This window comes from Haliotis asinina, chromosome 9 (genome assembly GCF_037392515.1).
Source record: "Haliotis asinina isolate JCU_RB_2024 chromosome 9, JCU_Hal_asi_v2, whole genome shotgun sequence".
NCBI classification, from domain to species: Eukaryota; Metazoa; Mollusca; class Gastropoda; order Lepetellida; family Haliotidae; genus Haliotis; species Haliotis asinina.
This window is the reverse complement of record NC_090288.1, coordinates 12,684,247-12,708,222: the sequence shown is the minus strand read 5'-3', so window position 1 is coordinate 12,708,222 and position 23,976 is coordinate 12,684,247. Positions and strand designations below refer to the sequence as shown.

Here is a 23,976-nt window from a genome sequence, read left to right as displayed (position 1 = left end):
AGAATTATTGTAATGTAATGATAAACACAGTATTCACAAATTCTTGAAACTGCAGTACTTCTTTGCACTTGAATGAACTTGATTTCCATCAAGGTGTTTGTGACAGCAGTGGATGAAGATTCCCTCATCAGCAAGACATCTTTTGCATAGCTTCAGAACTTGTTCATATTGTGATGGACTCTGTCAGGTGATGAATTGGAACAGATTAAAACATCTCACATATCAGCTTTGATTGAAGGAATTAATCTTCTGCCCACAAGGAATTCAGTGAATGGCTGTCAGACCATAATTCTCACACTTGTGAAATAAACATTGTGGAAAATCCAGCAAATCTGTGTGGTAAATTATAAACACTTGTGTTCAAGCTGGTGGTGGCCATACCATGTCTCCTAGGAACCTACTAACGGCTCAGTCACGTGGAGAGTCCTGACAACAGGATTGCTCCAGTGTAAAGCTGTCCATGTTGAAAGGGGATACATTGGCATCACAGGCTCTAATCTCTCCATTACCAATCCTCATCTCAAGCAATATTAGCTGTATTGCAGGATATTGTCTTCCTAATAGAAAACAGGCGAGCATTTACACCATGTGAAACTCAGGTGTGAGAGTTTTCATGCCGAGTTTACGCGAGCTTACGCAAAGACGTTGTGTCCGAATGTAAGGATGAACATACCCCAGCAGGACCTAGTCCAATTCCCTGCATGATGTGCTTATATCGATCATCCCAGTGAACTTCGCTCAGTTCTGGTTATGATGGCTCATGTTATATGAACTCCGGAAATCAATATGGATATATCCTCAACTGTGAGTTATGTGAATGGATGAGTTTTCTGCAATGTTGTGGAGGAGATTATAGCCTTGTGACGAGAAGATTGGATGATACGAGATATTTTGGATATATATTTATATACAGTGTGTAGCTCCTGATGAAGTGGTTCGGATGTTTCAGTGACAGGAGCCACAGGAGGGGTACAGGTGGGTTTCATCCCGTATTGATTCCAGCGTATTTATGCAACATATAAAATGGTAACTTATTGCTGTATAAGACCACATGGTCTAGCAGGCAGAGTGTCAGCCAGGAGCATCAGAGTGGTTGGTTTGAATTCGGGACCATCAGACCAAAATATATCAAATATAGTTCTTGTTGTTTCCCTGTCTGGGCCTAGATATTTGAAGCTCTCTTACTGCTAAGATAGTTGTTAGTTAATGTTACATTTATGGTGCTTACAGACTATCTTAATCCCAAAAGAGCATGGAAAGTCTAGGTTTAGGTCAGTTATGAAATAAAATGGTTAGGTCAGATTTGGTATGTGCGTGCATGTCACAATGCATGTACATCAGCAACACTGAATCTCAATTTTATCCTTACAGTTATGAGGAAACAGGTTAATTAGGGTTATTACCTGTCATTTTGTTGTGCAATACTTTGACAAATGCAGTACTGAGGTACACTGCCACATGCTTTGAACATATGGCAATAAAGGACAATATTTGTTTTGTCTTGAACATGTTGAAGACTAACAGTTTCACCTTTCTCTTAGTTTCTTTCTGTTATTGCATATAAATTCTGTAGCTATCAACATGTTCAACAAAACAGGTATTTGAATGGATGCTTATATTTTCCACGAAAGATGTGAACTGGTTCAATTTACATGAACTAATGTTCTCAATGAGATACATAAGTACTCTGATGGAAACACACAACTGTTAATAATTCATACCTGTACCTGATACTCTAAGCCGACTGTACTAAAAATTATTCAGATGAATTCATGCCTGCAATGATTAGTATGCTCATTCAGGGCTGATATAAGACATTAAGGAGCCCCAACTAAGTACATCATAAAATGCCCTCACAACCATCATGGCATGTGGGTTTCAGACCACGCTTTCATTATCTGCTGCACACAACTAACAGATATTTGTTGTATGAAACTACAGACCCATGTCTTGAAAAGTTTCTGTTTTTCTCTACATTCCATAGTCAGTAGCTGTGTATTTTTGTAATTGTCGATGCCATTGTACGCATTGTGACAGTATGTTAGCCTTGCTCTAGTCTGTTTCACATTCCCTGAATCACATTATTTTCCCTACTGCCAAGCCCCCTCTGCAAGAATACAGCCCCCTCTGCAAGAATACAGCCCTAAAAGGAGAAAGTCTAGATTTCCTGAGGATCACTGGTCTCCCTGGAGCTCCTTTGCAGTTTATGTGGGTTAGATATATTTAGAGACTAATCATTAGTCTAGTCTTGCTCTAAAGCTGTACTGATTGCTCAGCCCATGGATGTATAGTAATTCTGTCCTTTAGAGAGGCAAGTCTAGTTAAGCCAACAGTATACCAGCCTGTTGGAGGGATGTTTATATTTTGTTGAAAACTTATCATTTTAGCTATTAATTATTATATCAGGGACTTGTGCAAGTCTAAGAAGCATTTCTTCGGCATTGTCTGTGCAGGGTTCAGCCAGGTGTACTATGTGTAGTCTATATATTGCATGAACAGTGTACATACCTCACCAGTAGAGTAATGTGATCTAGCAAAACGTTTCAGTGTGGAGGACCAAGGGCTGGTTGTGTGAGGATGTGTGGAGCGTGGAGAGAACTGTGGAGAGAGTGTGAGAGTGTCGGCACACATTGGGTATGACTGGAATGTGTGTTCCTACTGTAGAACGACCTGCCCTGACTTACTCAATGGTTAGAACTGTCTCACTGTATGTCAGTAGAAGAAATTGTTTCACCTGGATTGGGAAGGGTGACAAAAGGTTAACTAGTTAAGTATTATAAATATAGTTTATACAATATTGCTGCTGTTTCTACTTAAAGTAAGGCTTGTCTTATGTGGCAAATAACAGGATCAGATGGTCAGACTGGCTGTCATGGTTAACATGTCTTTGTATCCATGCTCATGATGTCGATCACTGGATTTCCTATCATGACCCGAATATTGCTGAGTGCAGCGTTAAACAGCGAAGTGAAACACTAAGCAAAACAACTCATGCTTATCTTAAAAACCAAGCAAACATAGAATAAATATCTTGTATCTTATAAACAGGGCTTGAAATTACACAAAAACACTGCTCTACCTTAGGCACTTGACCTGTTTTCCAGATGTCCCATCTTCTAATTAGGTGTGACTTGCCTATATTATCCAATAATTTTAACGAAAAGCAGCATGTGAATTTTTCAATGACATAAATAAATGTTGGGTTCATACTACAGAGTAAGAATGGCATGAGTTGTAAATTCTCACTGACATGCTTACCAAGCTGTTTCATGAAACACACACTTGAACAGATAATGATCATAATGAGATCATAATGAGATCATAAAGAGATCATAACGATGACAGAATTAGTTATCACTGACAAGTCAGATGTTGACTTTAGACTGGGACTCTGTGATACAGGCAGTTTTGTTTCCACCTACTCTCCATTAATGTTATCAGCTGTTCCAGCGGTAGGCGTGTAGAAATAAATAGTGGAGTGTTTCTCATTGAGTATTCCATATTTCAACCTCCAGAAATAGGCCAGGATGATCGGAAAGAACTGTTACCGGTAAGACATTATTCTTTATACTTTTCTAATGAAATTAGCCAGATTTACAGATATACAAACATCAGATATTATGTCTATGTGCCATGTTCATTTGTCTACTCCTCAAGAGAAGTTGTTTTTTATATGACTATAGTTGTCTGTTGTGTCAAGACAGATTAGCAAAAGACATGGAAAAACTGTCATTTTTTTTATGTGTTTTATGATGCAATATGTTTCCTGAATGGCCATAAAGGGAGATAACTTGGGATGGCTTAGTCTATGATTAAAATTATCGAATTTTGCGGTTTTGTTAAATGGCAAGTGAAATTCGGAAATGTTTTACTTTCTTGTAGTATTTATTGACACAAACAAATAAGAAATTTAATTACTCTGTTTATACCCATAATTATATATGTGAACTCTCAAAATTCAAAGCGACCAACCGTTTGGCAGCCACATTCCATCTAAGGTCAAGGTCCTTCGTACAACTCATGTAGAATATCACAGTGAATGATGATACAGTACATCGATTTACAACTCCTTTATCGCAATGCATACAGGGTGTTAGGGTAGCCCAGTGGTTAAAGCAATCACTCGTCATGCCGAAGATCTGGGTTTGATTCCCCATATGAGTACATTGCGCGAAGCCCATTTCTGGTGTCCCCTGTTGTGATATTGCTTGAATGTTGGTAAAAGCTGTTCAAGGACCTGTGTATGTAGATTCTGTAGTATTTTCTGATTGCTATAAACAACAGAATCTGCACTGGATGTTCAAGCTTGTACGTTTCTGACTACAAGAGTCCATCTTTACCATCTGAAATTTGAGTAAGTGTGTTGTAAATAATCAAATCTTGAGAAGATAAGCCAGTGATCAACCTAATGAACACTGTTCCATGCGTATGGGATATGATGACATAATTATTTCAACCATGTCAGTGTCTGAGCACCGAATCCCGTTAGTCACCTCTATAACAAGGATGGTTGCTGAAGATCAGGTCTAACCCAGATCTTCAGTGGTCCTGAAATTTGAAAAGAAATTGTTCATTGTTGTGATTATCGAGATTCATCTGCTGAAAGGGTTAGAATGTTGAATTCTTGAAAGAAAAGTACTGTACCAGGATACAAGTTGTATCATAGTGGCAAAGGATTATACTCACCCACTCAGAAGCTGAATGGAAGTTAAACGAGAAATTAGAGACTGTGCATGTTCTTAATGAAGGACAGGAAAATGTAAACCCCTTGACTTACTCATGGTCAGATGAAACCATCATTTAATTGCCGACTGTCAATCTTCATTGTCGGAAAATATCTCATAATCAATCCACTTGGCTCTATGTGTTTTGCATTTTGATAAATTATCTCAGTTATAGAGCACCTGCTTTATCTCGCAGTTGCAGTTGGCCATTTTTTTAGGAAACATGAGTTGAACATGCTTCAGCATAATTTCATCATTAATTTAAGTGATATGATGTGTTAGATGAGAAATGACTCCACACAAGTTTGCTGATAAGATAATCTGTCTCACGGTCCATTAGACTAACTTCCGATATCAAAATAAACATATTTTGAAGAAAAAGTATTTCTTAAATTATCTTAATAAAATATGATAAAACAGAGTTATAATTCAAAGGGACCTCTAATTTTAGTTCATCATAACGAAAATTTCTTGTACACATTTAATTTTATCATGCATTTGGTTGGTTGGTTGTTTGTTTAGTTGGTTGGTTTTTAGCACTCAGCAATTTTCCAGCTATATGGCGGTGGTTTATAAATAACTGGGGCAGTACCAATGTTAAATCCAGTGACTGACATCATGAATGTCAATCTTCAATATTAATCAAACATCAATATTAATACTTTTTATAGATAATTATTGTATAATCATAAAAATCTTAATGATGAAAGTGAAACTTCCTTCATTTTCAGAAAATGCAGGAATCTAGACTTGCCAAATATTACAGACTTTAATGGCCTGTATTGGAAATATTACTTTCAGGGTCTTTATGATAGGTGGTTGTTCTTGTTCTTGTTGTTGTTGTTGTTGTTGTTGTTGTTGTTGTTGTTGTTGTTGTTGATTATTTGCTATTCCACCAAACACTGTAATTGAGTGGTTGGACTGTTTGGAATTGAACTGCCTTTCTGTTTTTATTATTGCACTTTAGATCTTATGTTAGACGTGTTGAACATGCTAAATGGTGTAAGACTAGCATGAGCTAGCTGCCTTAGTGGTTTTTCCCTTATTAACTAAACCGGTTGAGATAATAATGGGAATACCGAAATACTTTTCACAGATGGAATAATCTTAAATTTTCTTTAAAGATCTTTTTAACAAGGCTGTTAGTCCAGGTTTGTGTGTTGTCAAAGGGAATTCAGTTTTGAGTGATCTCCCTTCCATCATAGGAGGGTTGGGATTAATTGGAACTCGTCTTTTGAAGTTTTAAGATAAATTTTGATGGAATGATGGATTTAAAATGTATAAATAGCAACAGTAAATGAGTTATTTTTGATATTTTACTTATTTCCTTTCTTAAAATCTAACACCTTTTTGACATCTGCAGAAAACAATGGTAATCAGTAGGTTCCATCATGCACTTACTCAAAGATGGTGGCTATGAGTTCCTCATGGACAGGCTCAGGTGCAAGGGAATTACAGTGTTTATACTCCCTCTCTTCACCGGAATCGGCCAACAATGCCTCACACCTGATACAGGCCATTCAACACTGCTGCCACCAGCAACACCATGTACTGGGCAGATAGTTCAGTAATGACGGTGTGTACATAGCTGGTCCAGAGAAGGAATGGCTGGTTTAGTCGGAGGTTGTATCTTCGGCATTGTAGGAGCCATCTGTGCATTTCCTGCATGAGATGTTCGTAAATTGTGTACCTGAAATTTCTCTCGGGAAGTACCGTATACCTACCAGTATGCTTTTGTTCGTATTTTAGATATGCTCTAATGTAATGTTTTATCTGATATAGCTATGATAATTGTTTTGTCTGATAGATGTAGCTGTGACAGTGGTTTTGTCAAAGATAGCTATGACATTGGTTTTTTCTGATATTGATATGACATTGGTTTTGTATGATATAGCTGTGACAGTGGTTTTGTCAAAGATAGCTATGACATTGGTTTTTTCTGATATCAATATGACAAAGGTTTTGTCTGATATAGCTATAAAGTTAATTAATCATATTGGGAAAGGTCTTCATGGGATTTTTTATCCAATATACTGGTTTTCAGAAAAAACTATTGTTATTAACTAAGGTATTGTATAAACATTTATACCAGTAATATTATACATGGTTATTAACTTGGTAAAAATGGGAAACGTGAGGCTTGTTCTTATGAGATTATGCAGTATCATTCACTTCAGAGACTGATGATTAGCCCTACATCTGCAGCAAATGTTCGTAAACATTTCCAAATTGGAATTGCAAATTTTCCCTTTAATGTTTAAAGTGTAAAAAATGTTTCTGCTTTGTGTGACTTGCATTTCAGTAACCAGTTTGAGCTATGGGCATGATATAATGACTTTTTCATAAGTAGCCTGCAGAGGGAATTTTGTTGGGAATCAAGGATAATCACTGGGCATGATTGATACTGTAGATATGAAATTATACTACACTGAATGCTCATTTGAACACAGACATTCATTATTGAGAATGAGTTCTGGTGATGAATGATATATTCTACTCTGGTGACTTTATAATTCATCAAAATTATGTGGGGAGTGCGCTGGGTACTGAACTCCTACAGTACTTGAATAGAGTGACCCTCATTTTTTCCCTCTTACCATATAGGGGCCTGAATTGGATCCATGAACACTTTTCTAGTATTTAAATACAGGACCCTGAGTCTGTCTCATTTAGCATGACCTACTTAAGCTTTCCATGTAGTTTTCGAAATTGAATCCTGATACTCTTTAATCATCCTTTCAAATATATCCATGATATCAGACACAGATATATTATTATATACAGCCATATCACCCTAAGGGATATTAATGTCACTGTTGGTGATGTTCATTTCATTGTGTGACATCCTATTGATAGGTATGTATTATGAGATATATCACACCCCTCAAAACATGCTTTCAAATCTGTCACTCATGGATGATATGAAATATCACTCTTGGGAATGTTAATGTCACTTATCAGTCTGATATCCAGTTGACATGCATTAATTGCAAGATATATATCACACCCCTCACAACATGCTGTCAAATCCATCACACACAGACATATGAAAAGATGTATCACCCTGAGGTGGGGGAGGGGGGAGTTAATGGCACGATGGGGGATGTTCATTTCACTGTGTGACACCTCATTGGCATGCATGTATTATGAGATGTATCATACCCAGTGATGTATATTTCACTATGTAATGAAATCAACAACATCTGTAATATCTATGCCTCACACAGCTTGTCACCACAGCTTTCTTGCTACATAAAACCATGTGTGCAGTATGTCAGGTTAAGATCAAAGCCTGTGCTGATAAATTTGATCGATGTGCAATCCATGTGATGTAAAGCTGTTAAGTTTAATCATATCTCAACCGTACTCCATGGCTGAATATTCACTCAATTTAGATATATGAGTTATTTCCAAAATTTACACATACACTTACCATGTATCCCTGGTGCTTGTTGTCAGTGTCCAATGAGAAACGTTTCTTGTATGACCCCCTAACAGATGTTTCCTCGACCTATGTGTAACGTGTCACCACTAATTCTCCAGTATCTGTTACAGTCATTGACGTGCATCCTTCCTTGTTCTGACTCATTCATTACAACAGATTCTTGTCTCTTGTAACGGAATACTTCTGTAATTGTACACTATTAATAGCAACTGTTGTATTTGAATTTGAATACAATCATGATCGTTATTGTAATTAATACAATTATATGCTGATTGCTTGCCAATTAACTCGGCCGAGGGTTTTACCACTGAGGTTGGATTGTGTTGGAGTGTTAAGTCGTTACTTCCTATTTATTCGATTTAGATCTTAAACTTGAAACTTGTGAAGAAACTTCCGGATTTTTTATCAACTGACGAGGCTGGAACAGCAGAGGAAATGAAATCAACACATCATTTGGTTACCAAACTCTGGGTTGCCAATTACAGGGTTCTGATGAAGTTTTTTTGAGGATGTATGGTATAAATATAGTGTCGTACACTTGATATATATGCCTGTGCTTTTGTGACTTGCTTGGAATGCTAACCGTCACATTCCAGTTTGCTTCAGTTAAATTAACCAGACTCTCTAAGCGCACATGGCGAAACAATGACCAAGTTCGGGATTTTCAGGAAGTTTGTGTCCAAACTGAAAGGATTACGCAAACAGGAGGACAAGGTGTATTATTACAGCTACAGTGTTCATTATAATTGCAGTCTCGATGCCGGTAAGTGAACGCCATGGGATGTGTTCAGTTTAACTTTAGTCCTGATGCTTGTTTGAACGTCTGATGAAATGACTTCCTGATTCTCCATGTTGGTTTTGTCAGCTTGCCAACTGTACTGTCTGTGAAGATATGATAGTTAAGTGTGCCAGAAACTTACCTTGACTTACAGTTCTGTATTGATTTATTACTAGGGTCAGGAAATATAAGACTCTTGTTAAATAATATTCTGGTATAGCATACAGTACAGTCAAATTTGATTATTATCTCAGATTTTAAAATTTTCATGTTAAGAATTTTGGATTTCATGTCTTCAACATGTTAAATGGAGGAAATTCTCAAGATTTAGTGATGTAAAGTTTGAACATGGGTGATGTCTGTTGTAAACACGAGAATGAAGAATGTACTTTGTTTGCTTTTAAAGAAAGAAAGTAGAACTTGTAAGATGTCAGGTGAAATAGACGTTTCACATTTATGCTAAAAGGAGTATGATGCTCAATGTGTTTTGATTTCAGTGTAAAATATTGTGGAAAACGAAATGGGAATGTTATTATTCAGATATTTTTTAGATCCGTCTTTAAGCAATCAGGTTTCAAATGAATTTAGCTTTATGTTTTTTCACTTTTGGAAGTTATTAGGATTGAGCTGTTAGGAAAATATAAATATCAAACATTAGTTTTGCCATAATCAGTAACAGCCTGGGGAAAGTTCCCAGCCTAAGGTATTAAAAACTCATCCCATGGACATACTATTCTAAAGGTTTAAATTACAACAACGTTGTTGAAAGATGTTTCTGGATAAATTCTAACTTACATAATAAGGACTCAACTCTGACACTTTTCTTTCAAACAAAAGGAATGTCTACTCTGTTTATGTTGTAATAAAGGGCTGTAGAGTAGCCGAGTGTATGAAGTGTTTGTACTTCAGGCCAAAGACCTGAGTTCAATTTCCCTGATGGGTACAATGTGTGAAGTCCATTTCTGGTGTCCCCTGCTGTGATATTGCTGGAATACTTCTAAAGGTGGCATAAAACTAAACTTGATCACAACACAGTAATAATTCATACCCAAATTCCATGATAGTTGTATTCTAAGAACAAGGCAGCTCAGGTGTCCTACACAGGTGGGCATTGTAGAAGGTATTTCATTGTTTACAGGAGTTTACCTGTGTTTATCTGCATTTACCTGTGTTTACCTGTGTTTACCTGATGACTGCACCTCCCTCTGTGTATCACCTGGACCTGTTCCAAGAACTACTGCATCTTGAGATGCTGATCTCAACATTCCTTAGCTGCATCCTCACAACATGAAGGCTAGCTTGGGTCTGTAGTACAGGGCTGACTGTCATGGTGACATACCATTGCCAGGGATGGACAGCTTGTTAACAGTCTCTGATGACGTTTTGTTTGGATATTATCTGGACAGACCTGGAGGTTTCTGATTTTAGGGTCATATCAACTTTTCAAATTAGTCTTGCTGTGCAAGTAATTCATGATTGTGAAGTATTTTCCTTCAAGGTGATACTCTTTAATGTAGATTTACAAGTTTTATACAAGTTTTATATTTTATAGCCTTGTTTTATAATAAACAAGCTTTAGTGGGAATGAATATACTGTTGCCATGACTACCAGACACTTGGAACTATTGCCACTTCACTGTAAATAAATCACAAACACAGCTTTCAACATTCTATGTTGATATCATGCAAGTCAAACTCAGACAACAAGCAAATTATATTTATTCCTTTTTCACAAGGCTAAGTTTATTTAAGACATTTACACACATTCCTGGTAGATACAATAGCTAATATATTTGTCAACTGATTTATATAAATAATTGAAAGTAGTTAAAATAGATTTAGTGCTTGACTGCACACCACAAAAGCAACTGTGCCAGCATGTTAAAGTACACAGATGACCATATCATCCAATTAGGGAATTTTTTCCACCAAAATGTTTCCCAAGCACTGTAAATTCAAGTGTGAAAATGTGTTGGCAGGGTAGCCTATTGATCAGAGAATTTGTTTGTTATACCATGTTCAATTCCCCATATCTGTAGAATATGTTAAGCCCATTTCTGGTGTCCGCTGAGGTGATATTGCTCAAATATTGCTAAAAAAGCATAAGCTAAACTCATTCACTAAGTTACGTATGATAAAAAAAAAGTCTAGTTAGGAACATTGATACAAGTGCATAGGTGTAATGTAACATTAGAATATCTGTGACCTTAATAGCATGTTTCCGCCAGTGCAGCCCGAACAGCGAACAGCACTTGATAACATGCAATAATCTTACTGATACAAGTACATATTTGTGTAAACAACCTCCCTCCCTCCCACCACCAGGGAGGGAATACAATTGCCCCTCTCTCCTTCATGCCCAGCTCATGATGTAGGCGGCAGTCTGATCCAGATGGGCAAAGATAAAGTCTTAATAAGATGTTCTGGTTCAGTTTTCAACCATATCATTTTATGACATTAGGACGATCGGATGGCAGTTATTTTTGTGACATGTATTTTATTGAGAACATCCAGCTGTTTATTATATAATTATTTTGGAATTTGATAACATTGTGATTAGTTATTAGGAAAATAGTTTTTGTGATCAGGACCACCTTGGTTAGGCTTTAAAGATGTTTCAGCTGTATTTGTTTTGATTGTTTGTGTTTGCTTGTTTAATGACACACATATTTCAACTATTTGAAATCTTTCTGTAAATATCCGTGGTTGGAAGAGACAATCCAGTGATTGAAATCATGAGCATCAATTCAAACAAATATTGGGATACAATGACGTATCATTCAAGCCAGCCAGTCTGACCACCCCTTCCTGCTTTTTACCTAATATGATATCATGGGTTGCTGAGGGCCCATTCTAACCCAGGTATTCACGGGTGGTATAAGCATGAGTGACTGGTCAAGGAATTATTCAACCCTATGTCTGAAGAAAAAGACTTTGAACAATTCCCATTTTAATTTTTCAAACTCCCAATATGAATTACAATTTTATGAATATTTTAGAGTAACATTTAACGAAGACAGGATGTTCCTCAGACTGTCCTAGTTCCATCAGTGGGCTGCATCTGTACAGCAACCACGGTGCATCTCTGCGATGACACAGAACCTAACGGTACTGTTCAGGGTTTATTTATGAGACACAACCATTCTGCGCTGGTGATGTGTCCCTCTGTCTCTATGTTTTGTTGCAAAGCTCTTTGCATAGTGAGCCAAATTCGCTTGTCAAATACACTTGTTTCACAACCACTTTCAGCTTTCCCTCAGGCACAGGGTAAGTAGGTTAGCCTGGTGATTAAGGTGCTCACTCATCATGCCTAAGATCCAGGTTTGATTCTCAACATGGGTAAAATGTGTGAAGTCCATTTTTCGTGCCCCTCGCCATGATATTGCTGGAATATTCTAAAATCATTCTATGACAACGCTCATTTGCTCACTCGTCCATTGTGATGATCAGTTCTCTCCCTTGGATATGTCATGCAGTGCGCCATAGACTGCTTAGAGTCAGGCGCATTATCCACAGTCTGTGGCTACTCGTGTGTAATCCAGCATGTGATTAATGTGTGTAATGTGTGTTTCAGACCCTGTCCAGCTGCGGCCAGTCACCGATGCCCCCCCAAGCAACCAGCTGATTGATGGTCAGTACATTCACAAGCATAACATTTTAATCCCAGATTTTTGTTCTACTTGGGATAAAATTTGTTTAACATAGTTTAAAATTGCTATTATTGATTTGTTTTACAATGAAGTATGCACATTATATGAAACACCAGTAACAAGTCAGGTTGGTCTAAGTTAAAGCTCATCATGTACCACCTAAGCATTTGTTTCACTGCAAACAGACTATAGCTGACTCTAATTACATGTGTAGATGTTCTTTTTTCAATTGCATTGAAATACATTATTATATTATATGAACTATACTGATAATTAAATGTTATTTCAATTTTCTGCCATGCTTGTTGTCAACTTTTACCATTATATGTCTAAACAAATATGAACATCTTTAGAATTCCCTTCCTCTGTGACCTCATAGTCATGAACCCTGTTCTTTCAACAGCAGTCTTCTTGACTGTAACTATAATCTATAAGCAGTTGAGCAGGTAATAATATCTTGCTACCAACTACTCATGACATGAATTAGTCAATTATTTGTTTAACCTCCAGTATAAAAATTCATAAATTGTATAGCCACAAATGTGTAGTAACAGATTAGTGTTGACATTAATAAGCTAATCACATCACAGTGTATCACAATGTACATAAGACGACATTTTCCCTTGAAGACTCAAACGTTCCATCTTATTAACAACAGGAAGAAACTTTGCTTCATGGACATTAAACCAAAGTCTAAATCTGAAATCCAACCAAGTTGCCGTTCACAGTATTATTGTATCTCCTTTGTGAGATTAAGACAAGATAAAAACTCCTCGATCTTAAAAATACACCGACACTTTAATGAAGGTCACTATGAATTATGTACCATATTTTCATGCTGACCTTTTGATACGGTATGGAAGTGCAGTTTGGAAACAATAACACTGATAGATGTGATTCACACGCAGGAGTCTTTTTTGCTTGCAGTATAGATACAATGGGTTTTCCTAGATGTACTTTCAGAACAATAGATTGATCTGATAATCAGTTCATCATAGCCCAACAAGGTAGTGTTGCAACTGGAGCAAAAACCACTATCAATTTTGGAAGACTTGTGGTGAACGATTATTGCTTATAATGGAAGGATATACATCTTCAATGTAGTCACCAATTTTGAGTGTTTTTCCCCATATATTTCTGATTAATGTTAAGTTAATTATTATGTTTATTTATGCAACAAATCTTGTGAAATATCTATCAGTATGTATGTCTCAGTACATGTAAAAAACTTTCTTTGGTTATGGTAATATTTACTGTATCAATCAAAAATGTTTTTTACAATCAAGAATTATTTTTAATCCTTTTTTCAATCAATTTTTGATTATTTCCGATCGTCAGAACACCACTACTACTAAGGAAATTCAAAACAATCCCCACATGGACTGTGGTCCAGAATTAATCCCCAGCAACCAATGGACTCATAAGATGCAATTGGGCCTGGGTTAGAATTGGTCTTCAGCAACCCATGCTTGTCATGAAAAGTGACCATTGGTCAGACTTGCTGATTTGATTGTCATCGTATCCCATCGATGATCATGATTGTAATCTCTAGACTGTCTGGTCCACTCTGCAATTTACAGACTTTTGTCATATATCTGTATCCAAAATACTAACAGTGCATTGTTAAGTAGACAGACAGACAGACAGACAGACAGGCAGACAGACGCAAGAGGCAAACAGGATCAGCGACTTGGTCAATGGCACGCGGACAATATCAACCACTACATTGTGTGGTCCGCATATCGTGGATTGATGCTCTTGCAGTTGTTTACTGGATGGTCCAGACTCGATTATTTACAGACTGTCGTCATATAGCATGAAATTGTTAAGTGCCCAGGTATACAACAGATAACCAAACAGGCATGACTGGAATGTACTACGTGGAGTTAACAAAATAACAAGCACTAACAAAAGAAACTGATGAAGCTTGGTAAGGGAGACTGAATGTGCCATGGGTATTTTTTGTTTCAGAGGAGAGGCGGGGTTTGGCCTATGTTGAGCTACAGAAGAAGGAAGGCTATGGCCTTGGCCTCACTGTCTCAGGTAGGTCTCAAGCACGCGCTACAGCTAGGGACGGTGGGGTAGCCTAATGGTTAACGTGTCTGTTCATCACACTAAAGACTCGGGTTTGATTTCCCACAATGGTACAGTGTGTGAAAGGAATTTCTGGTGTCCCCCGATGTTGCTTGAATAAAAGCGGCGTTAGACATACTCACTAAATCACTCTTCAGAGGTCTTCAGTCAGATTATCCGTCTTCGAGACTTGCTTCCTTGTTTCTTAACATCATGGATCAGCAAGATTACAGAACACTGAACACCTTCAGCCATCTTTGAATGCAAGAAAGTTTATGTTTGGTAAAGGTTAGGGTTAGGGTTCAATTTAGGGTAAGGGTTTGGTTTAGGTTAGGGTAGGATTTCGTGTTTGCATTAGAGTCAGGGTGACGTATCTGGTATTCTGTAACTGTACCTCATGGATCATTACTCATTATATCTGTCACTGGTTTGTCTGGCTTGATTTGCATGTTACCATCAGGTTGCTGGAATATATTGGGGAATGTCATACATAGAATATCATAGCACACAAGAGTGAGTGAGTTTAGTTTGACTCTGTTTGTAGCTTTATTCCTGCAATAACATCATGGGGACACCAGAAATTGGCTTCATGCATTGTACTGTTGCGGGGAATCAAACCCTGTCCTTTAGCATGACAAGCAAACACTTTAACCACAGGACTACCCCACCACCCCTACTGTAGAAGATGTTTATTTGTTTGACGTGTATGATATTAATGGTTGTAAATTATGATGTTGTTGACTCAGCTATGAAACCAGAAATATGGCCTGGTGAATGACCCCACCAAAATCCCTACTCAACAACTGTGTTGTCTTACAGGTGGAACAGACAAAGGAACAAGACCACACATCTCCAACCTCAGACCAGGAGGAATAGCACACAGGTATAACGGAGTTACCTCCCTTGCTGTTGCACACCACTCACAAGTAGACTAATGCATGGTCTCTGACTATATGTCAGGGATTAGAGATTGCTATCTGTTAGACTTGGAGATTCTACCAGTAGAGATTGTGATCGGAGTCTCTACAAGTAGAGATTGCGATCATAATCTATACTGGTAGAGACTCTGATCGTCTCTACTTTGACATATTGATATATATAAATCTTAATAAAGAAATAATTCCACTTAAAATAATAAAAACCCAGCGAGAAAGGAGATTCAGAACCTGAGGAAATCTAGACTTGCTTCATTTACTACTTTGCTGAAAGGGTTGGGTACAAGGGAAAATGGTGTGGTTCAGGTGCTGTGGGACAGACTTATGCACAAGCTATCAAGGAGGAATATTAAAAAATTCAAATGATGTCTTCATGTCTGTGCTTAGTTTATAATTTATAAAGGTCAAACACACACTGTTACTTTTGCAATTTTGGATGGTTAAGCTTGACTCGTCATCCCAGTTATGCAGGTCAATGCGCATGCTGTTAATCACTGGATTGTCTGGTCCAGACTTGATGATTCACAGAAAGCTGCCAAATGGCTGGAATATTGCTAAGTGCAGTGTTAGACAACAACTAAACCAACCCTTGACTGTGTATCGTTTACATGATGAAGGCAGCATGTGTGTGTATTTAAAACTTTTTAAAACTTGTTAAGGTGTTTAATGGATCCATGGTAGCCCAGCGGTCCACAGTCTCAGTGGAGAGTTGCTTCTTATACTTTGTCATGATCTGCTTTTTGTGGGTCTTATGTCCAGATTTCCTCCGATTATTAGTATTCTTTTTTTGGCAGTACCATACTGCATGGTCATAGGTGTCACGAAAGTGGAAAACACATAAGACACATCTATTATGTATTATGCTTTCATTCACTACCAAAATTAAACATAAATCGTCTATGCCCACTGACACTGGGTGATTTTGTTGCTAGGTAACAAGGTTAGTTTATGCGCAGGTCAAACTCACGGACAGTGGGTGAACATTGTTGTGTGCAGGTCAGACTCCCTGACAGTGGTAGGTTGTGCTGCTAAGTAACAAGATTTATTGTGTTCAGGTCAGACTCTCTGACAGTGGGTGACTACATCCTATCTGTGAACGGGATCCGCACGGCGAACCTGAAGCATGATGAGATCGTGAACCTGCTAAAGAATGCCGGGGAGCGAATCATCCTGGAGGTGGAGTATGAGCTGCCAGAACTAGGTGAGCTATGGGATGCTGTTACCACGGTGATGGATTCCAATTGTTTTGTTGTATTTAATTAAGTCATAATTTCACTGTAAATTCTATGCTTTTGTCGAGAGTACTAGGTTACACCTCCCTGTAGCAGCTGATCTGATAGGCAACAGATAACTGCTACATAGAGACATGCATCAGAACATCTTGATTAAGTCAATAGAGCTGGTGACCAAAGAATGGTCGCACAGTCCCTGGCTGTCTCATACCGAAATATATCAAAAGATTGTTCTTATTGATACCCTGCCTCAACAATTGATTCAACCATGTGCAATCGTCTGGAGTACAATATATAAACTATTCTCATCTCTCCTACTCTGCCATGACAAAGCTGAAATGCCATTTCCAACTGAAATATAAAAACATTCAATCACTCACTTGCTCACTCACGCACACACTCACTCACTCACTCACTCACTCACTCACTCACTCACTCACTCTTTGAGGTCTGGCCAATGGCGTGTCACCATACCCATTGAACTTGTTGAACGTGTTAAATGAGTATTGTCTCATGCTTGCAGGTGGAACATCATTCAATGTGCAGTGCAAGACAGCAGATGTGGTCCTTGAACGGGATGGGATGGGCTTTGGATTCACGCTTCGTGGGGGGATGAAGATAGACCAGATGAGGGCCCATCCCCTCACTATCACCAGCATCCGGCCTGGGGGGTCGGCTGACAGGTATAGCCTCATCTCTCTGGCAGGTTTTCCATTAGCTTAAAAGTATTAGCTCATCACACCGAAGACCTGATTACGATTTTTGAAGCTCATTTCAGGTGGTCCTTGCCATAATATTGCTTGAATATTACTATGAATATTGCTCACTCACTCACTCACTCACTCACTCACTCACTCACTCACTCACTCACTCACTCACTCACTCACTCACTCACTCACTCATGGGTGAAAACAGGTCTGGATATTTGTGATGTCTGTTTCACAGTTTTGCTATGAATTCAGTGAGTTTGACAGCTTCTTCACAAAATAAGAACAGCAGTATTACCGTTAAGATAAATGTAATGTTTGGGACAGCACTTTCTCAGAAAAGTACTTTTCCTTCATTCTACTACTTTGTTTTGGTTGAGTCCCATGGGGGATTCGAACCCACACCCGCAGTGTCAGACACCTAATCACCAGCACCCAAAGTTTGTCGCCTAAACCGCTCAGTAACTATGACACAAAAATGGAAGTCAGACAACTTGATGGACCACTGACCCATCTAATAAATATAAATAGGCACGGCTCCCACTTTACTGAGAAAATGTACGCCTAAATATAATATGTTGCATAATATATTTTTTCAGCAAATTCATTTGTTGGTTTCACATAAATTTTTTGACTTCCTGTGCACATGCACCGAGAATATAAAAATAGCCCCTGGCCAGATTCCAGTTTGGTCATATGCTTTATTGATGGTGTACATACACTCCAAAGAAAACAAGAATCAAAACAAATATGTCAAGTGCAAGTGATGTCAATGCATTAATGAAACAAAGACAGGCATTAGCTGAATAAATACCTTACTTAATGTGGACAAGCTTTTGTATGAACACATCTCCCACCACCATCCTTGCTGCGCATCCCCTTCTCGCAACTAAAATTTACGAGATAGTTTATGCAGTTACAACCAAAATTGTACATCAATTATTGAAAAGCATGAGCAAATGGTTGTATGTATTCAGCTATGAATATATCTAACACATAGAAAATCCTGATAAAAGCATTTTTTTAGTGTGTTTTTGCAGTATCGATACACTCACGACCAAACAGGACATCGGCCAGTGGCTATTTTTACACACTCTGCACATGCGCACAGTGAGTTCAAAAGTATTGTGAAACCACCAAATAAATATGATATTAAAAGAAGTTGAATGGCTTAATGGAAGTGTGAAAGAGGAGAGCTAGTTTGGACTTGTTGCTATATGCATGTTATGTTGGTGCTTTCAGGGAAGGTTCATTGAAGGAGGGGGACCGTATCATCTTCATCAACAACTACAAGGTGACCCACCTCAGTCTGTCCGAGACCATGGCGTTCCTGCAGCAGTGTGAGCAGGTCGCTACCTTCACAGTCGAGTATGACGTATCTGTCATGGGTGAGTGTTGGGCTGTGATTGTATCCATTTGGTTTTCATCAGGATCCATTTGGACGTGCTATTACATGTGGTGAATATCATTACGAGCCCCTGATTCATGTGAAACACCATTTTGAAATGGGATGGTGGTTCGCTCTATTTGTGAACGCTTAATTGATTCCACAACTAGATCAATTCCCACCTGTCTTATTGCCAAGTGTGATGACTCCAGAAGTCACTGTAAAAAGTTGCGTTCCATTGGTAGGCCAGACACTGATGAAGTCACAGATATTTATTTTGTCAGGAGCATTACCGTGATGATAGGTTTGATGTCAGATTTGACCCGTGAAGGTCCCGGGCTAGAATAGCCCTTCAGGAACCCATGCTTGCCATAACAGGCGACTATGCTTGTCGTGAGAGGCGACTGACGGGATCGGGTGGTCAGGCTCACTGACTTGGTTGACACATCATCAGTTCCCAATAGCGCAGATCAATGCTCATGCTGTTGATCACTGGACTGTCTAGTCCAGACTCAATTATTTACAGACCCCTGCCATATAGCTGGAATATTGATGAGTGTGGCATAAAACTAAACTCACTCACTCAACTGATTTCAGATTTTCTTTCCACATGAAGTGGGGTGCAATGATACTGATGAAAGCAGCATTAAACTCAATTCACTCATTTACTCTGCAAAACCATCATTGTCCTACACTGATATGATGCATGCATGAAGCTGATCATCTTTATCCCTGTCCCTCCAGAATCTGTACAAAATGCCAATGGCCCCCTGCTGGTGGAGATTGACACGACACCGGGGTCGCATCTCGGGATCACACTGTCACAAAGTGCTCACCAGGGCCGCCGCTGTGTTTGTGTCGATACTATCACACCCATGAGCGTGGCTGACAGGTGAGAACACACACAGAGCGTAACACAGCTACACACCACACCAGAACAGCTGTACACCACAGCTACACGCATCTGCAGAACAGTCACATCAGCGAAACACAGGTACACACCTTAGCAGAGCACAGCTACACGCCACAGCAGAACACAGTTGCACATATCTGCAGAACACTGTCACATACATCAGCAAAACACAGCTACACACCACAGCAGAACACTGCTGCACACCACAGCTACACACCACAGCAGAAATCGTTTCTGCAAAATTTAAAGCATTGTATATAAATTCCATTTCCAATCAGTAATCACTGGAAAATGCTTTGTGCTTAAAAACCATTCTGAAATTTGTGTACTAATCAAGCTTCAATTGTTCATTGTTTATCCCTTACAGGAGTGGTGCTCTTCATGTTGGTGACCATATTCTGGCTATAGATGGCGCCAGTGTGGAACATATGTCTGTTGCCGAGGCAACCCAGTTAATGAAGTGTGGACCTGAGGATGTGATCAAGCTGGAAATCCTGCCCGTCACCCACCTTGAGTACAAGGCATCCAGGGATGCACTGACCAAAACAAGTAAGTGAAGTATCCAATCCATTTCTTTGAATACACTCAGTTCAATACTTTAGAAGTATTCTTTGATCTAAATGAATTTTAATTCTCTATAAAAATATTACCTTCTGAAAAATTTGAGCCTTGAGAAGGTGATTAGAATGTTAATACACTGTGCAGAAAATTTGTATACCATTTTAAAAAAGTAGGGGAAGTAGCTTCCATTTTGCAAGCATACCAATAGCTTGGTAAGATATCTCCATACAGATGAAACATTTCCAAAGGAATGGAATAAATTGTCAATTTTCCTCTCTGTCATCTGTTGCCTCCCTGTCTTCATTATTTCCATTTTATAGATCTTGTAAATCTGTTATCCCCTACTTTGTTTAATGGTATAATTTTGAGATTTCCTTAAGTTATTATATTACCTATCTAAAAACTATCCACAGGACTTTCAGTAAGAACATGTAGATGTCAATATAAATGCTAGCAAATCAGAAAAGCAGAAAATATTATTCTCTATGGTAGTTTCTTAGAATATGTTTAACCTGTGTCTGTGCAACAGTAGGTATAAGTTCTCAATATTTTCTGTGATCCTAAATATAACTCCTCCCTCCCCTCACTCACTCACTTGACACATTCTTCCAGCTCTGGCCAACATCCCTGCTGCCTCCTCCCCGAATCTGCCACAATTACCGCCGTCCATTTCTTCCTTCAATGGCTTTGGGACCCTCCCCAGCCGGAGCTACAACACCCTCGGGTCCTCAGCATCCGCACCCTTTGGCACTCTGCCATCAAGGGGCTCAGGGCGCAGCAAAAAGAACTGGACTCGATCAGACCGAAAGATATCCTCTTGCAGTGAGTAGCCCAATACTGTCTAGTGGTTAGTAGCTCAGGATAGTGGCCTGGAGACCGCTTCCATGATGTACTAGTTAGAACAATGGCCAAGAGACCCACATCTAAGGTGTATTCTTCTGAGCATCTGTCCGAACACCACTTTAATGGTGCCATGGTTAGAGCTAATGCTGCAATTCACCCAGGACTTGATTTGATTTTCAATATTGGACCCTCAATTCAACCACTTTCAGTTAAATTCTGTGTACAGGTAGAGATGCAGATTTCATTTTACTCCCAGAGAACAAGTGAGTCAGCTTTTATAGCATGAAAGCCAACAACAGTGCTCATTGGATAATTAGCCTGATGCAAAAAGATTATCTTTCTCCTGTGAGGAAACAATTGAATAAATATTGTATCAAAAGAGGTACAATGGTTATGGAAAGTCATAACTAAGATGTCAGATTTTTTATGGATCAAATCAAATCGTTGCAGCCCTGGTTAGAGCATTCCCCAAGATATCGAGTATGCTGACAGTAAAGTCTCTGATTCAGACTGAATCATAGGACCCAGGTGTGACATCTCGATGAACGTGTGACATCTTGACCCAGTGTGACATTTTGATCAAGGTGTGACACTTTGACATCTTGTTTCTCCATCTAGTGTCCATCGCCTCCAATACAACATCCGTCCTGACCGCAAACAACCAGGTGTGTCACCCTGAAGCCACGGAGGTCATGTTGTTCTGTGACAAGAAGGGCCTCGGGATCCAGCTAGAAGGGGGTGTCTTCTCCACAGCCACCTTGTCTGAGCCTCCAGTCATCGCCTACATCGACCCAAACAGTCCAGCTGAACAGTAAGACCTTGTATCTGTTGATGTTGTGTAGTCAGTGCGGTAGCCTTGTGGTTGAAGTGTTCGCTTGTCATGCCAAGTACCTGGATTCAATTTCCCACATGGGTACAATGTGTCAAGCCCGTTTCTGGTGGTTAGAATTGATCTTCAGTAGCCCAGCTTTTTTCTAAGAGGTGATTAACGGTATCGGGTAGTCAGTCTCCCTGACTTTGTTGACACGTCATCAGTTACCAATCAGATTGATACTCATGCTGTTGATCACTTGATTGTCTGGTCCAGACTTGATTATGTACAGACCACCGCCATATAGCATAAGAAACTGATTAACTTTTGTTGTTGATGTTGTTTGCATATTTCTCTCCTTCCACCACCCTCAAACTCTTGGTTGACTGGTTGGTTGATTGTTGCTGCATGACAGCAATATTCCACCAGTATAATGGCAGTGTGTAAATCATCGAGTCTGGACCAGTCAATAAACTGATCAATGTCATGACCATTGGTGTGCACTATTTGGATACGATTTTAAAATGTAAATTAAGTTGGGGGACTAAAAAGTGGGGATGTAGTGAAGGCAACAATTATAGAATTTTGTTACAAACACAGGCCAATCACATTTTCTCATGATTTGTTGTTTTCGTTGTTTGAAAGTTTGTTTTTAAGTTATATTTTAACAGGTTTTAGAGAGATATTGCATTGATAAACGCAACACATTTCATTTAGAGTTTTGTCCCTTAGTTGAGTCAGCATCTGCTGATCTCGTCAAGCATAATATACTCTGACTCATTGTGTTCTCTGGTCACTCCTACATTAAATTGGTACGCTATAATAACAGCAGTGCTGTTCAAAGTACAATAGGGCTCTTAAGTAGTTCACCAACTTGAAGAGACCTTAGTAATTCTGGTGACAAACAGTGTTTCCAATCTAACCATCCCCAAATTAGCAAGGTATAATGATTGTCAACAGCTCTGGCAGCCACGTATGATCCAGTGTAGTAAAGCCAAATTGACGGGTATGCAATTTGGAACCAGATTTGGTTCCTGACTATATGCTTGTCAAATCAGGTACCAGAAGTAAGCTGGGCCCTCTATCGCATATCAAAAGTTGACACGCACAAAGGGAGAAAGGAACCAGCTTAGCACTGGAAAAAGCACCCAGTTTGACTTACATGATCTTTTGACACTGTATTGTCACACCAGCCTGGTACTGTGGGATTACTGTGGCCACTGACTGCTGGATGTATCTGCAGATGTGGAGTGATCCAGGAAGGTGATCGCATCCTGACTGTCAATGGCGTGGACCTGTCGGACAAGACTCTGGAGGAGGTGAACCAGTTGCTGAGAGACTCGCGGCCAAGGTGTATGATGGAGATAGAGTTTGATGTGGCAGGTGGGTTGGAGATAGAGTTTATATGGCAGGTGGGTTGGAGATTGATGTGGCAGGTGGGTTGGAGATTGAGTTTGATGTGGCAGGTGGGTTAGAGATAGAGTTTATATGGCAGGTGGGTTGGAGATTGATGTGGCAGGTGGGTTGGAGATTGAGTTTGATGTGGCAGGTGGGTTGGAGTTTGATGTGGCAAGTGGGTTGGAGTTTGATGTGGCAAGTGGGTTGGAGTTTGATGTGGCAGGTGGTTTTGAGTTTGATGTGGCAGGTGGTTTTGAGTTTGATGTGGCAGGTGGGTTGGAGATTGATGTGGCAGGTGGGTTGGAGATGGAGGTTTTTTTCCTTATCCTGATCATATCTCTAAAACTAATAAGTATTCATTCAATAAACACACACATTGATCAGATTGTCAAGTAGTGCCTTTTCATGTGTAGGGATTTTCAAATTTTCTAGTTTTCCTGTTATCAGGATCTTCATAACATATTATATCATCAGCCATCAACCTTTTCAGACATTGATTGATACCTATACTCCATGAAG

General features: G+C 39.1%; 1 protein-coding gene across 3 annotated transcripts in view; it reads left to right on the top strand.

Moving 5' to 3' along the window:
* The window catches only part of LOC137295980 (glutamate receptor-interacting protein 1-like), a 52,787-nt gene that overhangs the window by 20,044 nt on the left and 8,767 nt on the right, over positions 1-23,976 (top strand). For 2 of the 3 annotated variants that reach the window (XM_067827599.1, XM_067827598.1), the window contains exons 1-12: positions 8,736-8,932; positions 12,522-12,578; positions 14,569-14,640; positions 15,490-15,553; positions 16,661-16,806; positions 17,361-17,520; positions 18,787-18,932; positions 19,676-19,823; positions 20,212-20,393; positions 21,018-21,227; positions 21,867-22,059; positions 23,303-23,442. In XM_067827599.1, the coding sequence (XP_067683700.1) occupies positions 8,815-8,932; positions 12,522-12,578; positions 14,569-14,640; positions 15,490-15,553; positions 16,661-16,806; positions 17,361-17,520; positions 18,787-18,932; positions 19,676-19,823; positions 20,212-20,393; positions 21,018-21,227; positions 21,867-22,059; positions 23,303-23,442 (1,636 nt within the window). In that variant the 5' untranslated portion in view covers positions 8,736-8,814. Of the gene's footprint in view, positions 1-8,735; positions 8,933-12,521; positions 12,579-14,568; positions 14,641-15,489; positions 15,554-16,660; positions 16,807-17,360; positions 17,521-18,786; positions 18,933-19,675; positions 19,824-20,211; positions 20,394-21,017; positions 21,228-21,866; positions 22,060-23,302; positions 23,443-23,976 lie in introns of those variants that run through there. The other variant, XM_067827597.1, reaches the window with a different exon arrangement.